This window comes from Microcaecilia unicolor, chromosome 10 (genome assembly GCF_901765095.1).
Source record: "Microcaecilia unicolor chromosome 10, aMicUni1.1, whole genome shotgun sequence".
NCBI classification, from domain to species: Eukaryota; Metazoa; Chordata; class Amphibia; order Gymnophiona; family Siphonopidae; genus Microcaecilia; species Microcaecilia unicolor.
Window position 1 is genome coordinate 146,949,407 of NC_044040.1, and position 23,261 is coordinate 146,972,667.

General features: G+C 42.2%; 1 protein-coding gene across 3 annotated transcripts in view; it reads left to right on the forward strand.

The window, feature by feature from the left end:
* The window catches only part of MYO7B (myosin VIIB), a 390,666-nt gene that overhangs the window by 268,902 nt on the left and 98,503 nt on the right, over window positions 1–23,261 (forward strand). For all 3 annotated transcript variants that reach the window (XM_030215810.1, XM_030215809.1, XM_030215811.1), the window contains 2 exons: window positions 7,505–7,674; window positions 17,339–17,520. In XM_030215810.1, coding sequence (XP_030071670.1) covers window positions 7,505–7,674; window positions 17,339–17,520 — 352 coding nt within the window. The remainder of the gene's footprint in view (window positions 1–7,504; window positions 7,675–17,338; window positions 17,521–23,261) is intronic.

Here is a 23,261-nt window from a genome sequence, read left to right on the forward strand (position 1 = left end):
AGACTCGTTGCCAGTGGGGAACAACCTCTGCAGTTAACTGTGAGTAAATGTGCTTATTCCAATAAAGGACGTTTTCGTAGAGATTAGTCTTCAGGTGTCAACTGGTGTGCCAATGTTATACAGCAGCAACAAGTCCTAGAGGCCTGAGTGTATGCAGGTCCCTGGAGCACTTTTAGTGGGTACCGCAGAGCACTTCAGGCAGGTGGACCCAGGCCCATCCCCCCCCCACCTGCAACACTTGTGCTGGTAAATGGGAGGCCTTCAAAACCCACTGTACCCACATGTAGGTGCCCCCTTCACCCCTAAGAGCTATGGTAGTGTTGTACATTTGTGGGTAGTGGGTTTTGGGGGAGGGGGGTTGGGAGCTCAGCACCCGTGGTAAGGGAGCTACGCATGTGGGAGCTTTTTCTGAAGTCCACTGCACTGACCTAGGGTGCCCAGTTAGGGTCCTGGCATATCAGGGGGGCCAGTGTACTACCAATCCTGGCACCTCCCACGACCAAATGGCTTGGATTAGGACGTTTTTGAGCTGGGCGTTTTTAGTTTCCATTATCGCTAAAAAAAACAAACGCTCAAAAACATCCATTTTTTCGAAAATACGGTTCGTCCCGCCCCTTCACAGACCCGTTCTCGGAGATAAACGCCCATGGAGATAGGCGTTCGCGTTCGATTATGCCCCTCTTTGTGTCATCACCAAATTTAATTACCTCGCTAGTTACTCCCATCTCTAAATCATTTATAAATATATTAAAAAGCAGCGGTCGTAGCACAGACCCCCGAGGAACCCCACTAACTATCCTTCTGCATTGTGAATACTGCCCATTTAACCCCACTCTCTGTTTCCTGTCCTTCAACCAGTTTTTAATCCACAATAGAACTTTTCCTCCTATCCCATGACCCTCCAGTTTCCTCTGTAGCCTTTCATGAGGTACCTTGTCAAACGCCTTTTGAAAATCCAGGTACACAATCCAGCTTATAATTGAAAAAGAAAAACGCCTATATTGCGACCCAAATCGGGAGATAGACGTTTATCTCACAAAAACGAATAAAGCGGTATAATCGAAAGCCGAATTTGGATGTTTTCAACTGCACTCCGTCACGGATGCGGACAAAGTTGATGGGGGCGTGTCGAAGGCGTGGTGAAGGCGGAACTGGGGTGTGGTTATCGGGCAATCAGAGATGGGCGCCTTTCGCCGATAATGGAAGAAAATATGCGTTTTTAGCGAGAATTTAGGGCACTTTTCCTGGACCCTGTTTTTCCACGAATAAGGCCCCAAAAAGTGCCCTAAATGACCAGATGACCACTGGAGGGAATCGGGGATGACCTCCCCTGACTCCCCCAGTGGTCACAAACCCCTTCCCACCACAAAATATGCCGTTTCACAACTTTTTATTTTCACCCTCAAATGTCATACCCACCTCCCTGGCAGCAGTATGCAGGTCACTGGAGCAGTTATTAGGGGGTGCAGTGGACTTCAGGCAGGTGGACCCAGGCCCATCCCCCCCCCACCTGTTACACTTGTGCTGGTAAATGGGAGCCCTCCAAACCGCCCCCCAAACCCACTGTACCCACATGTAGGTGCCCCCCTTCACCCCTTAGGGCTATAGTAATGGTGTAGACTTGTGGGCGGTGGGTTTTGAGGGGGATTTGGGGGGCTCAACACCCAAGGTAAGGATGCTATGCACCTGGGAGCTCTTTTACCTTTTTTTTGTTTTTGTAAAAGTGCCCCCTAGGGTGCCCGGTTGGTGTCCTGGCATGTGAGGGGGACCAGTGCACTACGACTCCTGGCCCCTCCCACGAACAAATGCCTTGGATTTATTCATTTTTGAGCTGGGCGCTTTCATTTTCCATTATCACTGAAAAACAAAAACGCCCAGCTCACAAATTGTCGAATAAAACATGGACGTCTATTTTTTTCGAAAATACGGTTCGGTCCGCCCCTTCACGGACCCGTTCTCGGAGATAAACGCCCATGGAGATAGACGTTTTTGTTCAATTATGCCCCTCAATATCAACCGGCTCCTCTTTGTCCACATGTTTGTTTACTCCTTCAAAAATTGAAGTAAATTGGTCAGGCAAGATTTCCCCACACAAAAACCCTGCTGACTCGGTCTTAGTAATCCATGTCCTTGGATGTGCTCTGTAATTTTGTTTTTAATAATAGCCTCTACCATTTTCCCCAGCACCGACGTCAGACTCACCGGTCTATAATTTCCCGGATCTTCCCTGGAACCTTTTTTAAAAATGGGCGTTACATTGGCCACCCTCCAATCTTCCGTTACCACGCTCGATTTTAAGGATAAATTGCATATCACTAGCAGTAGCTCCGCAAGCTAATTTTTCAGTTCTATCAGTACTCTAGGATGAATCCCATCTGGTCCAGGAGATTTGCTACTCTTCAGTTTGCTGAACTGCCCCATTAAGTCCTCCAGGTTTACCGTGAAGTCAGTAAGTTTCTCCGACTCGTCCGCTTGAAATACCATTTCCGACACCGGTATCCCACCCAAATCTTCCTTGATGAAGACCGAAGCAAAGAATTCATTCAATCTCTCCGCTACGTCTTTGTCTTCCTTGATCGCCCCCTTTACCCCTCGGTCATCCAGCGGCCCAACCGATTCTTTTGCTGGCTTCCTGCTTTTAATATACCGAAAAAAATTTTTTACCATGTTTTTTTGCCTCTAATGCTATCTTTTTTTTCGTAATCCCTCTTGGCCTTCTTTATCTGCGCCTTGCATTTGCTTTGACACTCCTTATGCTGCTTCTTGTTATTTTCAGACGGTTCCTTCTTCCATTTTCTGAAGGCGTTTCTTTTAGCCCTAATAGCTTCCTTCACCTCACTTTTCAACCAGGCCAGCTGTCTTTTGGAGTTCCGTCTTTCTTTTCTAATTAGTGGAATATGTTTGTCCTGGGCCTCCAGGATGGTATTTTTGAACAGCGTCCATGCCTGTTGTACAGTTTTTACCCTCTCAGTTGTCCCTCTAAGTTTTTTTTTCCACCGTTCTTCTCATTTTATCATAGTCTCATTTTTTAAAGTTAAACGCTAAAGTATTTGACTTCCTGTGTATAGTTACTTCAAGACTATGGACTTTTCCTCCAGGAACTTGTCCAAACCTTTTTAAAACCTAGATACACTAACTGCTGTTACCAAATCCTCTGGCAGCGAGTTCCAGAGCTTAACTATTCTTTGAGTGAAAAAATATTTCCTCCTATTTGTTTTAAAAGTATTTCCATGTAATTTCATTGAGTGTCCCCTGGTCTTGTACTTTTTAAAAGAATGAAAAATCGATTCACTTTTACCCATTCTACACCACTCAGTATTTTATAGACTTCTATCATATCCCTCCTCAGCCGTCTCTTTTCCAAGCTGAAGAGCCCTAACGTCTTTAGCCTTTCCTCATATGGGAGGAGTTCCATTCCTTTTATCATTTTGGTCACTCTTCTTGGAAACTTTTCTAATTCCGCTACATCTTTTATGAGACAGAATTGAATTTAGTACTCAAGGTGAGGTCATGCCATGGAACAATACAGAGGCATTATAATTTTCTTGGTCTTATTCTGCATCCCTTTCCTAATAATTCATAGCATCCTGTTTGCATTTTTGGCTGCTGCTGCCAAACGCTGAGCAGAAGATTCAGCGTATTGTCTATAATAACACCTGTATCTTTTTGTTGAGGGCTGACTCCCACATATAAAGTATCGCATACCATGTATAATGAGTTTATCTTGTTGGGCAGACTGGATGGACCATATAGGTCTTTATCTGCGGTCATTTACTATGTTACTGTGTTTTGTTAAGGTCGGTGCATTTTTTCTAGCAAAAAAGGTGCCAGTACTCAAATGCTAGGCCACTCTTCAGGGGTGGGGTGATCACTGAGGGACCCACCCCACAATAGCCAGGCCCCCTGCAACCAGTCACAGAATCTATGACAAGGCAGAATTGGTGTGTAGAGCCTGAGCTCTTTCATTAAAACTTGGGGTCTGTGCGTCAATTTTAGCAGACAATTGAAAAGGTGCCGGTACTCAGTACCACCAAGTACCCCCTCAAAAAAAGCCCTGGTTAAGGTGTACCCTAGTATCAGGTAACTATGATTTGGATTATTCTTCCCAATGTGCATCACTTTGTATTTGTCCACATTAAATTTCATCTGCCATTTGGATGCCCAGTTTTCCAGTTTTCCAGTTTCCTAAGGTCTTCCTGCAAATTTTCAGAATCCGCATGTGTTTTGACAACTTTGAATAGTTTTATGTCAGCTGCAAATTAAATAATTTCATTCATCTTACCGATTTCCAGATCATTTATAAATATGTCAAATAACATCAGTCCCAATACAGATTCCTACAGCACGCCACTATTTACTCTCCTCTATTGAGGAAAATGGCCATTTAACCCTATCCTCTGTCCAATAACCAATTCCTAATTCACAGAAGGACATTGCTTCCTATCCCATGGCTTCTTAATTTTCTCAGGAGTCTATCATGAGGAACTTTGTCCAAAGATATCTAAAAATCCAGATGTACTACATCTACCAACTCACCTTTATCCACATGTTTAATCACACATGCAAAGAAATGAAGCAAATTGGTGAGGCAAGATTTCCATTGGCTGAACCCATTAAACCATGTTTGTCTATGTGTTCCATAATTTTATTCTTTATAACTGTTTCCACTATTTTGCCTGGCACGGAAGTCAGGCTTACAAGTCTGTAATTTTCCAGATCACCCTTGGAACCCTTTTAAAAAATTGATGTTACATTGGTCACCCTCCAATTTTCAGGTACTACGGATGACTTTAACGACAGGTTACAGATCACTAACAGCAGATCAGCAATTTCATGTTTGAATTCTTTCAGTACCCTGGGGCGTATACCATCCGGTCCAGGTGATTTATCACTCAACTTGTTGATTTGGCTCAGTATATCTTCCAAGTTCGCCGAGATTTCTTTCAGTTAAGTGGAGGGGAATTTTCGATAGAACGTCTAAATCAGAATTTGAACGTTTTACATAAATGTCCAAATTCTGAACAGGAAAGAAGGTCATTTTCGAAAAAGATAGGCATCTACCTTTTGTGTTCAAAAATGCTATGGACGTCTTGTGATTTGGACATTTTTGTTTTTGGTCCATTTTCGAACAAAAAACGTCCAAATGCAAAATGTCCAAAACAGAGGAGGAGTGGATTAATGGTTAGTGCAGTGGGCTTTGATCCTGGCAACATGGGCTCAATTCCCACTGCTGCTCCTTGTGACTTTGGGCACATCAAATGCACAAGGGGCATTTTTGGATATGACATCTAAGTCTGAATTTGGACGTTTTTTGTAAAACGTCCAAAATCAGAACAGGAAAGATAATTTTCTACAAAATAAAAGTCTATCTTTTCCTTTTGAAAATGCTGTTTGGAAAAACATTTTGTGATTTGGATGTTTTATTTTTTGGTCCATTTTCAAACAAAAAACATCCAAATGCGAAATGTACAAAATACACAAGAAAATCCACAATAGAGTGAAACCATTCACATGTTCTAAGTGTGGTAAAAGCTTTGGTTGTGATGTAAATCTCAAAGTACATCAGAAAGTCCACACGGGAGAGTCTGGTAAAAGTTTTGGTCAGAAGGTAAACCTCACAATGCACCAGAGAATACACACAGGAGTGAAACCATTTACTTGTCCTGAGTGTGGTAAAACCTTTGGTTGGAAAGAAAGCCTCACATGGAATCAGAGAATCCACACAGGGTTGAAACCATTTACATGCACTGAGGAGGTAAAAGCTTCAGTTGCATTGGGACAGGTAATTAGGGAATGTACACTCTTGCTATGAAGTATGGAAAAATAGCACTCTGGTATTTAGATATATGTAATGAGACTTCCTTTTCATCTATATATCTGAATTCAAAGCCCAAATCTAATGATAAACAATAGACAAGGCTCAGATGTTATAAAAAAAATAGAAAGCTTGGCATCAGGTAGAATAGTAGAAAAGTGACATCCCAGGAAAGCAATAGGGCATCCTTGGGGGCACTGCAGTGGACTTTATAAAATGCTCCCAGGTACACATCTGACCATTGCTCCCCTTACCTTGTCTGCTGAGCCCTCTAAAACCCACCCAAAACCCACTACCCCCAACTGTACACCACTCCATAGCCCTTACAGGTGAAGGGGGCACCTATATGTGGGTACAGTGGGTTTCTGGTGAATTTTGGAGGGCTCACAGTTTCCTGCACAAGTGTAACAGGTAGGGTGGAAGTAGAAGCCTGAGTCCAGACAGCAGTGCAGTGCACCCACCACTAGACTACTCTAGGGACCTGCATGCTATTCTAATGGACCAGAGTATAACATCTGTGGCTAGCACAGAGGCTGGCAAGTAATGTTTTTCATCACATTTTGGGGAGGGTGGGAGGAGGTTAGTAACCTCCAGGGGAATCAGGGGAGGACATCCCTGATCCCCTCCAGTGGTCATCTGGTTATTTAGGGCACCTTTTTGCGCCTTATTCGTTATTAAAACAGGTCTAGCTCAAAACATCTTAGTTTTAGTCCTGGATGTTTTTTTTCTTCCATTATGGCTGAAAAATTCTAAGTCTCAGGAACGTCCATATCCCACCCTGAACACGCCCCTGATACGCCCTTGAGATCTGGACGCACTTCTGACGGACTTCAAAGAAAAAAGTCTAAAAATAGGTTTCGAAAATTCTGATTTGGACATTTTTGTGAGAAAAATGTCCAAATGCTGCTTTATGCCACTGTTTAGATGTTTTTCTGTCTTGAAAATGAGCCCAATAGTATCATAGTAGATGACAGCAAATAAAGACCTGTACAGTCCATCCAGTCTGCCCAACAAGATAAACTCATATGTGCTACTTTAGATGTATATCTGACCTTGATTCCTCCTTGCCATTTTCAGGGCACAGACCGTAGAAGTCTGCCCAGCACTTATGGTGTGGTTTTGGAGGGTGGTTCTTGAGATAGATGGTGTACCTGTATTATTTTTTTGTCACATTTGTACCCCGCGGTTTCCCACTCATGGCAGGCTCAATGCGGCGGGCAATGGAGGGTTAAGTGACTTGCCCAGAGTCACAAGGAGCTGCCTGTGCCGGGAATCAAACTCAGTTCCTCAGTTCCCCAGGACAAAGTCCACCACCCTAACCACTAGGCCACTCCTCCTGTCTATTAGAATGTTAAGGTGATAAAATTGTCAGGAGCCTCTCTTGCCTACTTAAACTACACAGAATATTGACTCCCTAATTTAGATTCTGTTGTTCAAAGAGTATTATAACCATTCATATTAGCTGCTAAGAGTATGTTCTCAAAAATATATTTCTAGGGAAGTTGCCTCATTTAATTCAGATGATAGACTATTTCACAGCCTTACCCCTTAGACTGGAAAAAAATGTTCTCTTGAATTGTAATTGTAATATGTATTATGTTTTAGTCTGAGTCTGCTGGCTTTACCAGTTCCATCTCTCCTGAATCTGTTTATATACTAGTGGCAGGGATGACACTTTTGTGTTTGCAGGGCAGAAAAGTCATTTGGACAGAGCTGCACCATCCGTACATTGCAGGGAGCGGAGTTTGTCCTGATGTCCGATGACAGTGCTGACATTGCACAGTTATTGCTCACATTTCTGGACGGGTTGAAGCAGAGGTCACAATATGCAGTGGCAATGCAGGATAGCACAAACCTAGGTAAGCAACAGTGCAACCAGTATGTAGAAGCAATGGATACATTGTGACTCTACACAGAATGGATGCCCCAGAATTCACAGAAAAAAAATATGTATTCTCTAGTCATTTTAAGGAGATGGTATAGATATGCATGTAAACAATAGTCTCTTTCTCAATTCATGCAAGTCATTTCCTGACAAGTAGAACAGAATCATAATCTTAGTCCTCTATTTTATCCTGTTCTTTGGAACTGAAGATGTGCCTCATATCAATTTGAAAAAGCAGTATAATAAAACTAGGTCATGTGGAGGGGCATAATCGAACTGGGCGCCCATCTCTCAGGACGGCCCAGCGAAGGGGCGGGGCATCTCGTATTATCAAAACAAGATAGGCGGCCATCTTTCGTTTTGATAATATAGTCGGGGACACCCAAATCTCAACATTTAGAGATGGCCGACCTCGGTTTTCACCTATAAAGCAAACCGAGGACGGCCATCTCAAAAACGACCAAATCCAAGCCATTTGGTTGTGGGAGGAGCCAGCATTTCTAGTGCACTGGTCCCCTCTCAAATGCCAGGACACCAACCGGGCACCCTAGGGGGCACTGCAGTGGACTTCACAAATTTCTCCCAGGTGCATAGCTCCCTTACCTTGGGTGCTGAGCCCCCCAAAACCCACTACCCACAACTGTAATGGGGGGCAACTAGATGTGGGTACAGTTGGTTTCGGGTGGGTTTTGGAGGGCTCTCATTTACCACTATAAGTGTAACAGGTAGAGGGGTGGGTCTGGGTCCGCCTGCCTGAAGTGCCCTGCGGTACCCATTAAAAACTGCTCCAGGGACCTGCATAGTGCTGTGATGGAGTTGGGTATGACATTTGAGGCTGGAAAAAAATGTTTTTAATTTGTTTTTTTGGGTGGGAGGGGTTTGGTGACCACTGGGGGAGTAAGGGGAGGTCATCCCTGATTTCCTCTGGTGGTCATCTGGTCAGTTTGGGCACCTTTTCGAGGCTTGGTTGTGAACAAAAAGGGACAAAGTAAAGTCGGCCAAATGCTCATCAGGGACACCCTTCTTTTTTCCATTATCGGCCGAGGACGGCCATCTCATAACCACGCCCCCGTCCCGCCTTCGGTACACTGCCGACACGCCCCCTTGAACTTTGGTCATCTCCGCAACGGGAAGCAGTTGGGGACACCCAAAATCGGCTTTCCATTATGCCAATTTGGCTGGCCCTGAGAGAAGGGCGCCCATCTTCCGATTTGTGTTGGAAGATGGGCACCCTTCTCTTTCGAAAATGAGCTGGATGGTGTTTTGCTCCAGATATTTATTTATTTATTGGGATTTATTAACTGCCTTTATGAAGAGATTCACCGAAGGCGGTGTACAATAGATATAATCAATATATAAGATGTACCCCTTCTCAGTGCAAACTTCTGGTAGCATTCATAGGTTTCCTTTTAGAAAACGCCCCCTAAATTTAATCTGCCACACTAAATGAAAAAAAAAATGGTAAAAATATACAAAGGCTTGACTTTGCAAACTTTTCGGGCTAGTAGTAGTAGCATTATGAATGGTCAGAGGGAGAGAACCAAGTATTAATAACCTTACACTAAGCCCCCACAACCAGCCACAGACTGCACAGGATGCTTCACCTACCATCTGCTGGAGATTTTAAAGATGCTTGCCCCAGTACATTCTGTAAGAGAAGAAGGATTGGAGGAAGTATATTTCCCAAGTACAGGAGAGGCTGGAATTAGGGAACCTGGAGAAAGTTTTATACATTTTCCCTCTCCCCCAATCCTATGTTCTGTGGTAGGACAGGACGCTATGAGATACATAGGAGAAGAGTTGTATTATTATTTATTTTTATTTTAGTTACATTTGTACCCCGTGCTTTCCCACTCATGGCAGGCTCAATGCGGCTTACATATACAGGTACTTATTTGTACCTGGGGCAGTGGAGGGTTAAGTGACTTGCCAGCATCCCCTTCTAAAAATATGTTGAAAAGTTTTCTCAGAGCCATGACTCTGCATGCCTTCCCTATTTGTTTATTTTTAAAATCTGTTCTGTTCAACAGTCTTTTCTCCCTATGTGTTAAAATAATTTGATTGCATAACATATCCTAGCACATTATGTTCCTTTTACTCTGCAACCAATGAGGAAATATCTAAGCTTCTCACTTTCTCTCATATTACAAGTTATCCTAGTGATCTTTTCCTCTCTTCCTTTATCCTTCTACAATTTCAGTTTTTAAACCTCCTCTTACTCATCTTTTAAACTTTCCCTTAAATATTCTTATGTGAGTCCTTTAAAAAAAACTCTCATGATCCTGCTATTCCAACTAATTACCATCTGATAAGATATAATACAGCCAGAGACCCCCCCCCCCCCCCCCCCCACACTGGAATGGTGGAGGACTGAGCCATAGAGCTCAGGCTACAAGAGGCATTGGCCAAGTCAGAAGTCTGATGGTTGGCATAACTAGGAGCTTGCTGGAAAAGTATGGCCTAGTTTTTAAGCCTAAGCTGAGACCTGAATGGCCTGAATTGGAAAAGAAAGGGCAAGAAGTGTGAAAACAAAATGGAGAATCAGAAAACAAAATGGAAACTCTAAAGTGTCAGTTATAAAGTGGATATTCCCCAATTTCCCCATTTAAGTTAGAAAAAGACTTGTTTTTCTTAAGTATCTGCAGGTGCAAAGGAAATGACTTACTGACTGAGCAAGATTGTGGTCAGCTAGTTTGAAGTAAACAAGTGTAACATTGTAGCTTATGGGCCCCATTACTTAGAATGGAGTTAGGAGAGTATATAAGGCAGGAAGATTTAGGGCGTGTCAGAAGACCTTTTGGCTTGCTACACAAAGTGCTGTCCGACTGTCCACCCATCTGCTTGTATTCCTGATCCCGTTGTATTATTGTGGTAAGCTATAATAAAGGTAATTATCCTTATAACTTCTCCTCTCACTCCTTTCTATGAAATATCTAGAGATAAAATGGTTAATAAGAATACACATACGTCCATGGACATTAGAAGCGAGTCTGATAAGCGCTGGCGCTTTATAGATGACAGCCTTGAGAGGAAGCTCTCTGGTGAATGGCTAGCTCGCCAGCCTACCACAGAGGGTCCTCATGGGTCTCTCCAACCCCAAATAAAAACATTGGTGACGCCCTTCTGTTGAAAGGCAAGGCACACGCATTTCAAGTGACCAAAGATCCAGTTTCATCCCTTACTTCTCTCCCAGTATTTTGCTACTTTGTTATTGCATTTCCACTTGGTAAAAGTGTAAACAGCCACCACACAACTTTCCTGATAACTAAATCTTGGTTACTATCCTTCTTGCTTTATATATCATTTCCAGCTAGTATGCATCTTGGTGAAAATATGCGCAAGTGTATGGGAACTGATGCCTGACTAATCTTTTATCTCCTAACCCTTCTCTCTATTATTCCCTCTAAACTGCCATCCTCTTGGTTGGTAAACCGCTTTGAGTTCGAACGTGTTTTCAAGGGAGGGTCTACATGCGAGCACTCTGGCTCAATCCCCTGAAAGTCACGCTTCTCTATCCTTCTAATCGTTCCCTCTTCATAAAGGGACACTCTGAAACACAGCCTACCCCGGCTCTGCCCTACACCAAATTGTGGAAATGTGAGTGTTTTGGTGGCAAAATACTGCATAATGGAGATTTTACTTTTTTTTCCCTGCACTAGTATTCTATTTTGATCCATCTTATACTGTCAGATCCTTTTCTCGCTTTACTTGTGACGCCTTACACTGGTCTTTTCTGTATAACTGTTACTCTGCATGTTTAATTCATTAGTTCCTCTTTTTAAATTCCTCTGCGTGGCTACCTTGAGCTATTTCCCAGCTGCCTTCCTATTGCCTAATAATTTCTCTCATTTACTTATTATTCTTTGTAGTGTTACTGTCTAAACCATTCTTTCGCACTTTAACTTCTCCTGTTCTTATTCGGTGTCTTTACCCCCCCCCCCCCCCCCTTTCCTGTTCTTATGACTTTACCTAACTCCATTGCTCAGAACTTCCTATATTTGTTTTTTTGCTACGCAGAGGATCCTCTGCCCCACCCTCCTCCAGTCTTTTCACACTGGTTCCTTTATGTCTCTTGAGACTGTCTTTTCCATCTCTTTCTGTGACCGTTAATCACTTTTCATTTTATAAATCAATATCCTTGCTATCCGTTTCTGCTGTTAGCTTGTGGACATGGGTGTGTCCCTGTTACTAGTTAATGTCCTCTAGTCCTCTAAGTCTCCGTATCCCTCCCCTCCCCCCCCCCCCCCACACACACACACACATCGGTTTTCTACACTTCCTCCTTCTCTCCACTTATTGCGTTCTTTATTTTCTATTTTTCATATCTCTAATCCTGTACTCGCTGTGTGTGTTCTGTTTGCTGTGGGCTGCCGTTGCCCCCCCCTTCTTCTTTGCCTTTCGCTATTCTTTCTTACGGTTTCAGTAACACTCATGGCTTTCTGCCAGCCTGACAGAAGCTGTAACTTCGTATGTTGCTTCTCTCATGATTCATATTACATTTATTAAATCAGTTCCCCCTTCAAACCTTATTCTTATCTGAGACACGCATTTCCTTCTGGCACCGCTATACAGTTCACAGCGATCTGTTATTCATTCCCTTACCTTTCCCCCCCTTTTTTCCTCTTTCCCAGCGCTCTTCTCTTAGCACCCATCTAGAGTTTCTCTCACCCAAGTTTTGATATTTGCTATAAAGGTCTGCATTGCGTTTACATTTCCTACTGGTAAAGTGGAAACAGTCCCTATACATGCCTTTCCCTGTTAATCACCTTCTATTTACTGTCCCTTTCTACTTGATATATCACTTTCAACTAGTCTGCATCTTGGTGAAACCACGTCACGTGGTGAAACTGATGCCTAGTAATTCTTTATGCCTCTACTAACTCTGTTTACATTTTGTCCTAAACTTCCATCTATGGATGTTGAACTAGCCCCTCTGGCTTAAAGCCATGAAACTTCCTCCCATTTCAACTATAATTCTAAGCCTTCGTTCTTAATGAAATGAAGCTTTTCTAAAATACATGTGGTTCTATTACCCCCCATACCAGCGTCAGAAAATGTAGATGATTTTGCTGCCTTACAGATGGAATCTGGCATCCTATTTTAATCAACTTCAATTTTCATAGTCTGCTTGTGGCTTTAGTGTAAACGCGTAGTTGGTCAAAGACCCACTCGCTTTCTTTTCCCTTTCTACATATAGTTTTATGTTTGCCATAAATATCACTTGGACTTCCTCTTATCCCCTATCTTAGCCTACAGTATCAGTCTAGCCCTGGGTATTTTTGACAGGCTGCTTTTTGCTTAGATTTGCTTTAATGCTACGGATCAGTTCTAGAAGTCAGCCGTCCATTTCAACTCTGATTTTTAAGTAGTTTCTCTTCTTTATTTCCATTGCATTCCAAATTTCTTGGATCACAGTCATATTGCTATGACTTCTTGCTTAAATTCTAAGGCTGTCTTTGACTAGTTTCAATCATAAGTATTGCCACACTAGCCAGATCAAAGGTCCATCAAGCCCAGCATCCTGTTTCCATCAGTGGCCAATCCAGGTCACAAATACCTGGCAAGATCCTCCTTCATATTCTGTTGAATCTGTTCTTCTTTAGGCAAACCTAATATATTAATGTAAGGGGCCCTTTCACCAAGCAGTGGTAAGCACTAATGCGTACCTATCACAGCTTAAAATGGCGCACCATGGGGTGTACTGAGTTGTCCCATGGTACTTATGTGCCTGTGCTACCAGTATGCTAAAAAATAAAATGTATTTTTTGATGAGGGGGTATGTCTGCGCTAATCAGTTAGTACAGCTACATTACCACATGCTAACTGATTAGCACACAATTAGCACGTGAGCCTATACCACCTATAAAATAGGTGGTGGTAAGGTCTCACACACTGATTTTTGTTAATGGCTGTGTGCTAATGGCCATTAAATCAGAAAATGGAAAGCGGCCATTTTCTGGCCACAGCAAAAGGTGTCTTTAGTGCGCAGACCTCTTCACTATTTATTTTATTAAACCCAAACTCCACCCTTGCTGTCACTCTCCACAGGGAAACCACTCTCTCTCTCTGCATTTTATTCCAATACTCCTCTCTTGGGCTGAGTTTCCTCTCACTCCAGCACACTGGCAGGGACTTCTCTCTCCCCAGGGCTCTGGAAAAATCCACCAACTCTAGTAATACCCATTCTATGAGAAATTACACAAAGATAGCAGGAGGGCATTCCACTGTGTTTGCCCAGCAACACTGAGCATTGATTTCCAGAAGGTAACCAACAGAACCTTCTGGACAGAAGGAATAGTCAAAAAACACTGCTGACTAGCACATAAAGCTTGATACGAAACATAGGTCAAAAGACACAAAGACAAAAGTGATGGAGACCCTGAGAGCAAGACCTTAAAAATCGAAAGCGTGACATTATATAAAATATGATGTTCCACTGGAAGCCAGTGTTCCATGGTGTTATATGGTCAAACTTCTTAGCATTAAAACAAAGCTTGACCACTATATTCTGAAAGGTCTGCAGCCGCTTGATCTCTCTCTCTGGGCAACACCCATCAAAAAAATTAAGTTCAATCAGAGTAGGTCAAAGAATACATGGAGCCATTCATGGACAGTAACCCACAAGCATTCAAAGTCTTTTGTTTTCTTGAATAAGTAAGAACTCATAAACAATGTTGGAATTTCATTTATTGGTCATGAAGCCAAAAAATAATCAGGAAGCGCCAAAAAATAATCAGGAAGCAAAATATCTATACTATCCAAAATTCAAAAACATTTTTTGCTTATGGCTGTTTGAAAAGGCACCACATGGTTGTAAAAAAAACATTTTTTGAAATATCTTATAAAATACTGAAGCCTCAACTACACCAAGGGATAAATCTACTGACTTTTATGTCAACCCTGAATGGGTTCATGTCCGACATGGATCGGACTTGAACCTTTTAGGAAGCTCAGGGAGTATGAAATTACCACGCGAAGGCTGGTTTGCAAACTAAAGAGGAAAGATTTGAATGTGCAGATAAGTGATAGTGGTTTTTCCCTTGAGCTTGGTCCAGTCTTCTGAAACTATTGTGTGTAGTATTACAATAGTTTTGGACTGTAGTTGAGAAGATATCACAGTGGTTATTGTTTAGGATATTGACTGTTTTTTTCAACAGTGAAGTTGTTTCTCACTGCCATTTTTCCAGTGTATAGCAGGGAGCCGGTGATAGTTAAACATAGTAACATAGTAGATGACGGCAGAAAAAGACCTGCATGGTCCATCCAGTCTGCCCAACAAGATAAACTCATATGTGCTACTTTTTGTGTATACCTTACCTTGATTTGTATCTGTCAGGGCACAGACCGTATAAGTCTGCCCAGCACTATCCCTGCCTCCCAACCACCGGCTCTGGCACAGACCGTATAAATCTGCCCAGCAATATCCTCGCCTCCCAACCACTAGCCCTGCCTCCCACCACTGGCTCTGCCACCTAATCTCAGCAAAGCTTCTGAGGATCCATTCCCTCGGAACAGGATTCCTTTATGTTTATCCCACGCTTGTTTGAATTCTGTTACCATTTTCCTCTCCACCACCTCCCACGGGAGAGCGTTCCAAGCATCCACCACTCTCTCCGTGAAAAAATACTTCCTGACATTTTTCTTGACTCTGCCCCCCTTCAATCTCGTATCGTGCCCTCTAGTTCTTCCGCCTTCCCATCTCCGGAAAAGGTTCGTTTGCGGATTAATACCTTTCAGATATTTGAACGTCTATATCATATCACCCCTGTTTCTCCTTTCCTCCAGGGTATACATGTTCAGGTCAGCAAGTCTCTCCTCATACGTCTTGTAACGCAAATCCCGTACCATTCTCGTAGCTTTTCTTTGCACTGCTTCAATTCTTTTTACATCCTTAGCAAGATACGGCCTCCAGAACTGAACACAATACTCCAGGTGGGGTCTCACCAACAACTTATACAGGGGCATTAAAACCTCTTTTCTTCTGCTGGTCACTCCCCTCTCTATACAGCCTAACAACCTTCTACTTACGGCCACCGCCTTTCAGGGTTGACCCATTCAGGGTTGACATAAAAGTCAGTAGACATCCCCTTGGTAGTGCCCTTTCAAACAGTCATAACATTTTGGTTGGTCTTGAAGCCACCATGATCTCATCTCTTTTGATTGTGCAGATATCCCAGTATAAACAATGTCCTCATGTCTAAATTTAGGGCAGCCATCTATGTAATTTGAATTATCTTTGACAAATTGAGTCCATCAGTGCTGAATATTGACCCCTTTATTTCTGGGATAACCTACGCACACAACAATTTTGTATGTACTAATTTAATAAGTCAGGGTAAGGGATTATTTTTAAAGGGTAGGTTTTACCTAGATAAGTTCTAATTTTATCTGAATAAATCTTTTAATATTCACCTCCTAGTGAATGTACCACCTAGTGCATAGGTTTTCCAGTGAAGAGCAAGCATCAGTCTGTCCTTAATTTCCTTGTAATTTATAAAGGGCCTTATTTGCACATAAGCAAAGACATGGGATAGGCCAAATGTATCAGTTTTCCTAGTGAAGCTAACAAACAGGTTGCCTTCTGTGAATTGCTTTAAGTCCAAATTTCTCCTTGTTAGGATTTTAAATCATTCCCCAATGAGAATGGTAGATTACAGAAATTAGCCACATTAGAGAATGTCATAGCTTCAATAAAAAATTAGCACCACTCCTTACAGCTATACGTTTTAGGTATCCATGAGATTTTTCCAAAGGCATAGATCTTCAAATCTGCTTGCTCTAGGTTATTTCAGGCTTTACAGAGATTGCCATTCAGTAATGGCTTTCAAGTAACAGGGATTCCTGAATCTCCCTGTCTTCATTCATGATATAAAAAGGACCAAGCAATTTTTGGTTGCCTATTCCTCTATGTAAACTGGATAACAGTATCTATCTGTAGTGGTTTGAACCATGCCAATGATGTGAGTTTGATAGTGGCATGTGGATGTCTCTGTAAGACCTTTCAACCCCTGCAAATCTGCATATTTATATTTCTTGATTTTTCTGTGAAGCAAGGATTCAGTCTTTAGCTGCAGGTTCAATTCCAAGAGACAGCAGGACCAGGTGGATAATGCAGGAGATGTGTTCATATAGGAGAATTTTTCATGAGCAGAGTCTGATGCCAAGAATGTCTTCCTCATGGTGGAGCAGGGCCCTGATTACATGTAGCAAACCACCTACACTTATAGTCATCCTCCACTGCCTGCACCTTGCTAACCACTTATGGTGAATTTTTAGGACCTTACCTGTTAGCTCAGCCAAATAAGTCTTCCCTTAATAAGCACTTGTTTTATTCTTACAAAAACAAAACCATTACATCTTCTCACATCAAAAAGAAACACCATTTTCTGTTATTAATATGCAAGCTCACTTTTTTGTTACTTGTGCAGCATAGTTGAGGACATCTCAGAAATTAATTCTGAATCACTGTTCAAACTTGGATTATTTATGCCTACTTTGTAGTATATTGAAATTCTCCATATTGGGAGGGAGCTAAAACCTAGTGAGCTCCATTCTTTTGTATGTTTCATGTTCAGCACAATTATTTCTCACAGAATATACTGTTAATTACAGCCCTTTATGTTTGCTTTTCACTCCAGATGACCCTAATATCCTGGCCTTCAAGAAGGGGGACCTCCTGATTCTAGCCCAGGACAAGGAGGTGCAACAAAACCAGAACTGGATTTCTGCTGAGAATGAAAGAACAGGGAAAATGGGAGCTGCAGCTCTAAATGCGATCTACATCATCCCAACTCTTGTCAAACCAAACAATCAGCTGGTGGTAAGGAATATCTCATAAGGCAGAAAATGCTTTCTGGGCTGCGTTAATGGCTGCCCTAGTTCAGCATGGACACCATGATTTTTTCAGCTCTCATTCCTCTGACTTCAGGTTGGTTAGGGCTCTATTACTAAAATAGCACTTGAAGGCTTTGGGTAGAAAAACAAGATTCTGTTTTAGGATGACCATGAATGTGAAACAGCACCAGTGGAAATGATTCTTTGGAGGGATGCAGCTTGCTGCCTTAGCCAGTCAAAATCACAGTGATACTTGGAGAGCAATTCTATAACAACAGTTTCCATGCCTCTGTTTACTGGTGTGAACTATTATAAGCACTTTATATTAGTTGGTGGCTAATAGTCCTGGTTTGCGTATATACTACCTTTTTCCCCAAAACATTTCTAGAACTTCCACTTGAAGATGCTGCCTCCTGCTGGAATGAAACATTAAGGCCTCTGTTTGCTCATTCAACAATAATATTACTCCAGGAAAATCAAACACCTCAGCCCCAAAGACTAAAAAAGTTTAATGGTTTCATAATGGACTTTTCCTTTTAAGGCAACAGGTTCACAGGGCTGAGCGCTGTTGGTGAAAAACCCGTAATTTAGAATCGTCACAGGCCTTTAGAACCTCTTCTAAATACTGTAACTCCAAACTAAAAGCAGCTAAAAGGACTTATTTCCTCAAGCTAATAACAACTCAAAGAATCTGTCAAGAGGGTTATTTCAAATAGTAATTTGTTTTACTGATCATAATCCTTCCTTTCATTCAACTTCTATTCCCTCTGGTGATTCACTAGGTACTTATTTTACCAACAAGATAACCACCCTCCAGGCCTGAACTACTCTAGTTAACTTCCCACTTATGGAGCCTTCCCATACCTCTGCCAATTCCAGCGTGTCTGTTTCATCATGGGGCTCTTTTACTGTGCTTTCTCTTACTTCCTTATTCTACATAGTAACATAGTAAATGATGGCAGATAAAAACCTGTGTGGTCCATCCAGTCTGCCCAACAAGATAAGCCCATTTTACATGGTATGTGTTACTTTATATGTATACCCGAGTTTGATTTGTCCTTGCCTTTCTCAGGGCACAGACCATAGAAGTCTGCCTAGTACTGTTCTTGTACTAAGTTCTGAAGCTAACATCGAAGCCCCTTAAAATTTAAACTCCAGCCCATCCCTATCTATTCAGTCAAGATCAGGGCATAGACCGTAGAAGTATGCCCAGCTCCCGTTTTCTTTCCCCAATTACAGGCGTTGCCACCCAATCTCCGGTAAGATTCCATGGAACCATTCCTTCTAAACCGGATTCCTTTGTGTTTATCCCACGCATATTTGAATTCCATTACCGTTTTCATCTCCACCACCTCCCACGGGAGGGCATTCCACATATCCACCACCCTCTCCATGAAAAATTGCTTCCTGACATTAGTCCTGAGTCTGACCCCCTTCAACCTCAATTCATGTCCTCTAGTTCTACCGCCTTCCCGTCTCCGAAAAAGGTTAATTTGTGAATTAATACCTCTTTCAAATATTTGAACATCTGTATCATGTCACCCCTGTTTCTCCTTTCCTCCAAGGTATACATGTTCAGGTCAGCAATTCTCTCCTTGTACGGTTTGCAACACAAATCCCATACCATTTTTGTAGCTTTTCTTTGCACCACTTCCAGTCTTTTTACATCTTTAGCAAGATACGGCCTCCAAAACTGAACACAATACTCCAAGTGGGGCCTCACCAATGACTTGTAGAGGGGCATCAACACCTCCTTTCTTCTGTTGGTTATGCCCCTCTCTATGCAGCCTAGCATCCTTCTGGCCATGGCCGTCACCGTGTTGCATTGTTTCTTCACCTTTAGATCCTCAGACACCAACACTCCAAGGTCTCTCTCCTGAGTCGAGCTTACTAATCTCTCCCCACCTATCCGGTATCTCTCTTTTGGGTTTCTGCACCCCAAGTGCATAACTCTACACTTCTTGGCATTAAATTTTAATTTAAAGGGATTGACGATTTGAATATGAAAGAATGAATAGGATGAATGAATCACGTGTAAAATAATGGGAAAGTGAGCACGAGCACAACATACCCGAAAGTGAAGTATAATAAGGAGTAGGTAATATGAATTTTCATTCTCTCTAGCACTTTCATCTTAAGGACTGAACTACATAAGATGAGCACCTCAGCTATAGTGTGGTGTGGTGTGGTGTGGTGTCTAATTTACTTGATATGCAGCTTAGATAAGAACGAGGTATCCAATTATACAGATTTGATTGTATTATCTATGTATGAATATATGTTAGAATTATCTGTTTAAAAAGAGTTTGTTAAACGTGTCAATATTGAATAAGGTCCAGATTGATCTTGCAGTACGTACATACACTACTTAAAGAGGTGGAACACTTAATATGCTATGATGGTTCCCTCGTGACACTACCGCATATTCCTTTGGGATATAATGGTTGGAATGGGTATGGACTGAGCACATTAATACACAATATAAATTTTATTGTTTGGATTTCTGTATGGAGATGGTATTCTTGATTTTGGAAATTTATTTTGAGATATAGTAGGGATTATTTAGACTCAAAAGTACATTTGATTGTTCTTCTGGTTGTTTAGTTAATTAAATTTTAACTGCCAGACCCTCGACCATTCTTCTAACATTCGGAGATCCCTTCTCATTGTTTCTACTCCCTCCAGGTTATCCACTCTATTGGCTATTTTCGTGTCATCTGCAAAAAGGCACACCTTTCCTTCCAACCCTTCAGCAATATCTCCCACAAATATATTAAACAGAATAGGCCCCAGCACTGACCCCTGAGGAACTCCACTGCTCACTTTCCTTTCCTCCGAGCGGATTCCATTTACCACCACCCTCTGCCACCTGTCAGTCAACCACTTTCTTATCCAGTTCACCACTTTCGGTCCTAAGTTCAACCCTTTCAGCTTATTCACAAGTCTTCTGTGGGGGACCGCATCAAAGGCTTTGCTGAAATCCAAGTAGATTATATCTAGCACCTGTCCCTCATCCAGTTCTTTGGTCACCCAATCAAAGAAGTCAATAAGATTCGTTTGGTAGGATTTTACTTTGGTAAAGCCATGTTGCCTCGGGTCTTGTAACCCGTCAGCTTCTAGAAAGTTAACTATCCTTTCTTTCAGCAGCGACTCCATTATTTTTCCTACCACTAACATGACACTTATCGATCTGTAGTTTCCCACTTCTTCCCTGTCTCCACTTTTGCGAAGAGGGATCACATCCACTCATCTCCAATCTCACGGAACCTCTCCTGTCTCTAAAGATCTATTAAATAAATCTTTAAGAGGTCCCGCCAGGACCTCTCTGAGCTCCTTCAGTATCCTGGGATGTATCCCATCCGGCCCCATAGCTTTGTCCACCTTCAGATTCTCCAGCTGTTTATAAACTCTTGCTTCCGTAAATGGTGCAGTATCCACTCCGTTCCCAGATGTTCCCTCGGCAGCCAACTGCGGTCCTTCTCCAGGATTTTCCTCCATGAATACCGAAGAGAAATAATTATTTAGCACTTTGCTTTATCTTAATCATTCTCCACATAGCCATTCTCATTATCTTTCAGTCTCGCAATTCCATTCCTATCTCTTCTCCTTTCTCCAACATATCTGAAAAAGATCTTGTCACCTCTCTTTACATCTTTAGCCATTTTTTCTTCCGCTTGCGCTTTCGCTAGCTGTATTTCCCTCTTCGCTTCTTTGAGTTTAATCCAATAATCTTTTTCTTTGATCCTCTCGTTGTGTTCTTTTGTATTTCTTGAACAAAGCCTCTTTTGCTCTTATTTATTTTCAGCTACTTGTTTGGAGAACCATATTGGCTTCCTGCTTCTCTTGTTTTTGTTTACTTTCCTCACAAAAAGATCAGTCTCCATATTTATAGCAGCCTTTAGCTTGGACCACTGTTTTTCCACTTTTCCTACGCCTTCCCATGCCAATAGTTCCTTCTTCAGGTATTCCCCCATTTTATCAAAATCAGTATGTCTGAAATCCATTACTTTGAGTTTTGTGTGTCCGCACGCCGCCTTCTTCCTTATATCAAACCATATGGTGTGATGATTACTATTACACAGGTGGGCACCCACCCAGATATCGGAAACACTACCTCCATTAGTGAGCACTAGATCCAGCATCGACCCTTCCCTCGTGGGTTCTGTCACCATTTGTCTGAGCAAGGCAATTTGACAGGCATCCACAATCTCCCTACTTCTTTCCGATTCTGCAGACAGGACGTTCCAATCCACATCAGACAAATTGAAATCTCCCAACAGTAGCACCTCCCCTTTCATACCAATCTTTTGAATATCTTCTATCAGATCCTTGTCTAACTTCTCCGTTTGCACAGGAGGTCTGTAGATATCCCCCGTATGGATACAGGTTCTGTCTTCTTTTTCCAGGATGATCCATAAAGCTTCTTCCTTTCCCCAGGTTCCCCACATTTCAGCCGCTCTGATATTGTCTCTTACATACAGAGCCACTCCTCCACTTCTTTGGCCCTCTGTATCCTTCCTAAAAAGATTATAGCCCGGTACGGTCATATCCCATTCATGGGAATCGTTGAACCACGTCTCCATAATAGCAACAATATCCAAGTTTTCTTCAAACATCAGGGCTTGCAAATCCTGAACCTTTTTACTTAGACTACGAGCGTTTGTGCACATAGCTTTCCATGCGCTTAGTGAGTTTGGGTGGTTTTCTATATTTACATGACCTTTCCCTCTGCCATCATGTTTATTCTTGGGGTGACGTTCCGAAATCCCCTGCTTCCTTTTGTCACCCCCACCCTCTAGTTCAAATGTCTAGAAACATACTGTCTGAATTTCTCCCCGAGGATCCTTTTTCCCATCACAGAAAGATGTAGCCCATCATTACAGTACAGCCTGTTATTTTTCCACGTATTACCCCATTCTCCTATGTATCTAAAACCTTCTTCTTTACACCAAGACTCAAGCCACTTATTGAATTCCTCTGTTTTGCTAGTCTTTCCTCTCCCCTCCCCCATGTAGGAATTACTTCAGTAAAAGCCACAATCCGAATCAAAGATTTCAGTCCCTCCCCAAGCTTCTGGAACGCTCTCTGTGCTGTAAACTTGCTATTGTTGGCCAGGTCATTTGTCCCCAGGTGAATTACAACATCAGCATTAGAAGCCTCGCTGTCTTCTCGGATCACTTTCAGTATTTGGTCTGTACATCTTGTAGCTGAAGATCCTGGAAGACATTTCACTAGGTTGGAACCCCTGAACTGTGTTCCTAAGTTAATGCCTCTGATAATGGAGTCTCTGAGCAGTAAAAATTTTCTGCTTTTCACCATTCTGTCATTATTTGAGGGATGTTTCTTGGGTGGTGCTACTTTCATTGCCTCTGGTTCTACCACAGTACTTCTTTTTTCACCATCATAATGATGCAACGCGGCAAAAGAATTTGACAGTGGCAAAGCTTGGAAGGGCAAGTGTTTCTGTGTCACATATCTTAGTCTAACGAAGCAAACACCCACAGAAGGTGAGCTCTCCACAGGAAAACCAACGAAAGGAAAAACACACAGTGGATCCAAAAAAAGTCCTCTCACAATGAGTGTCTTCCTGAACAAGGTCTTTATTAACAGTAGCAGAATTGACCCGACACGTGACGTGTTTCGGCCGTGAGGCCTGCGTCAGGGGTCTATAAAATAATATAATATACAAAAACATGCATAAAAATACAAATATAATTAAAAACATAA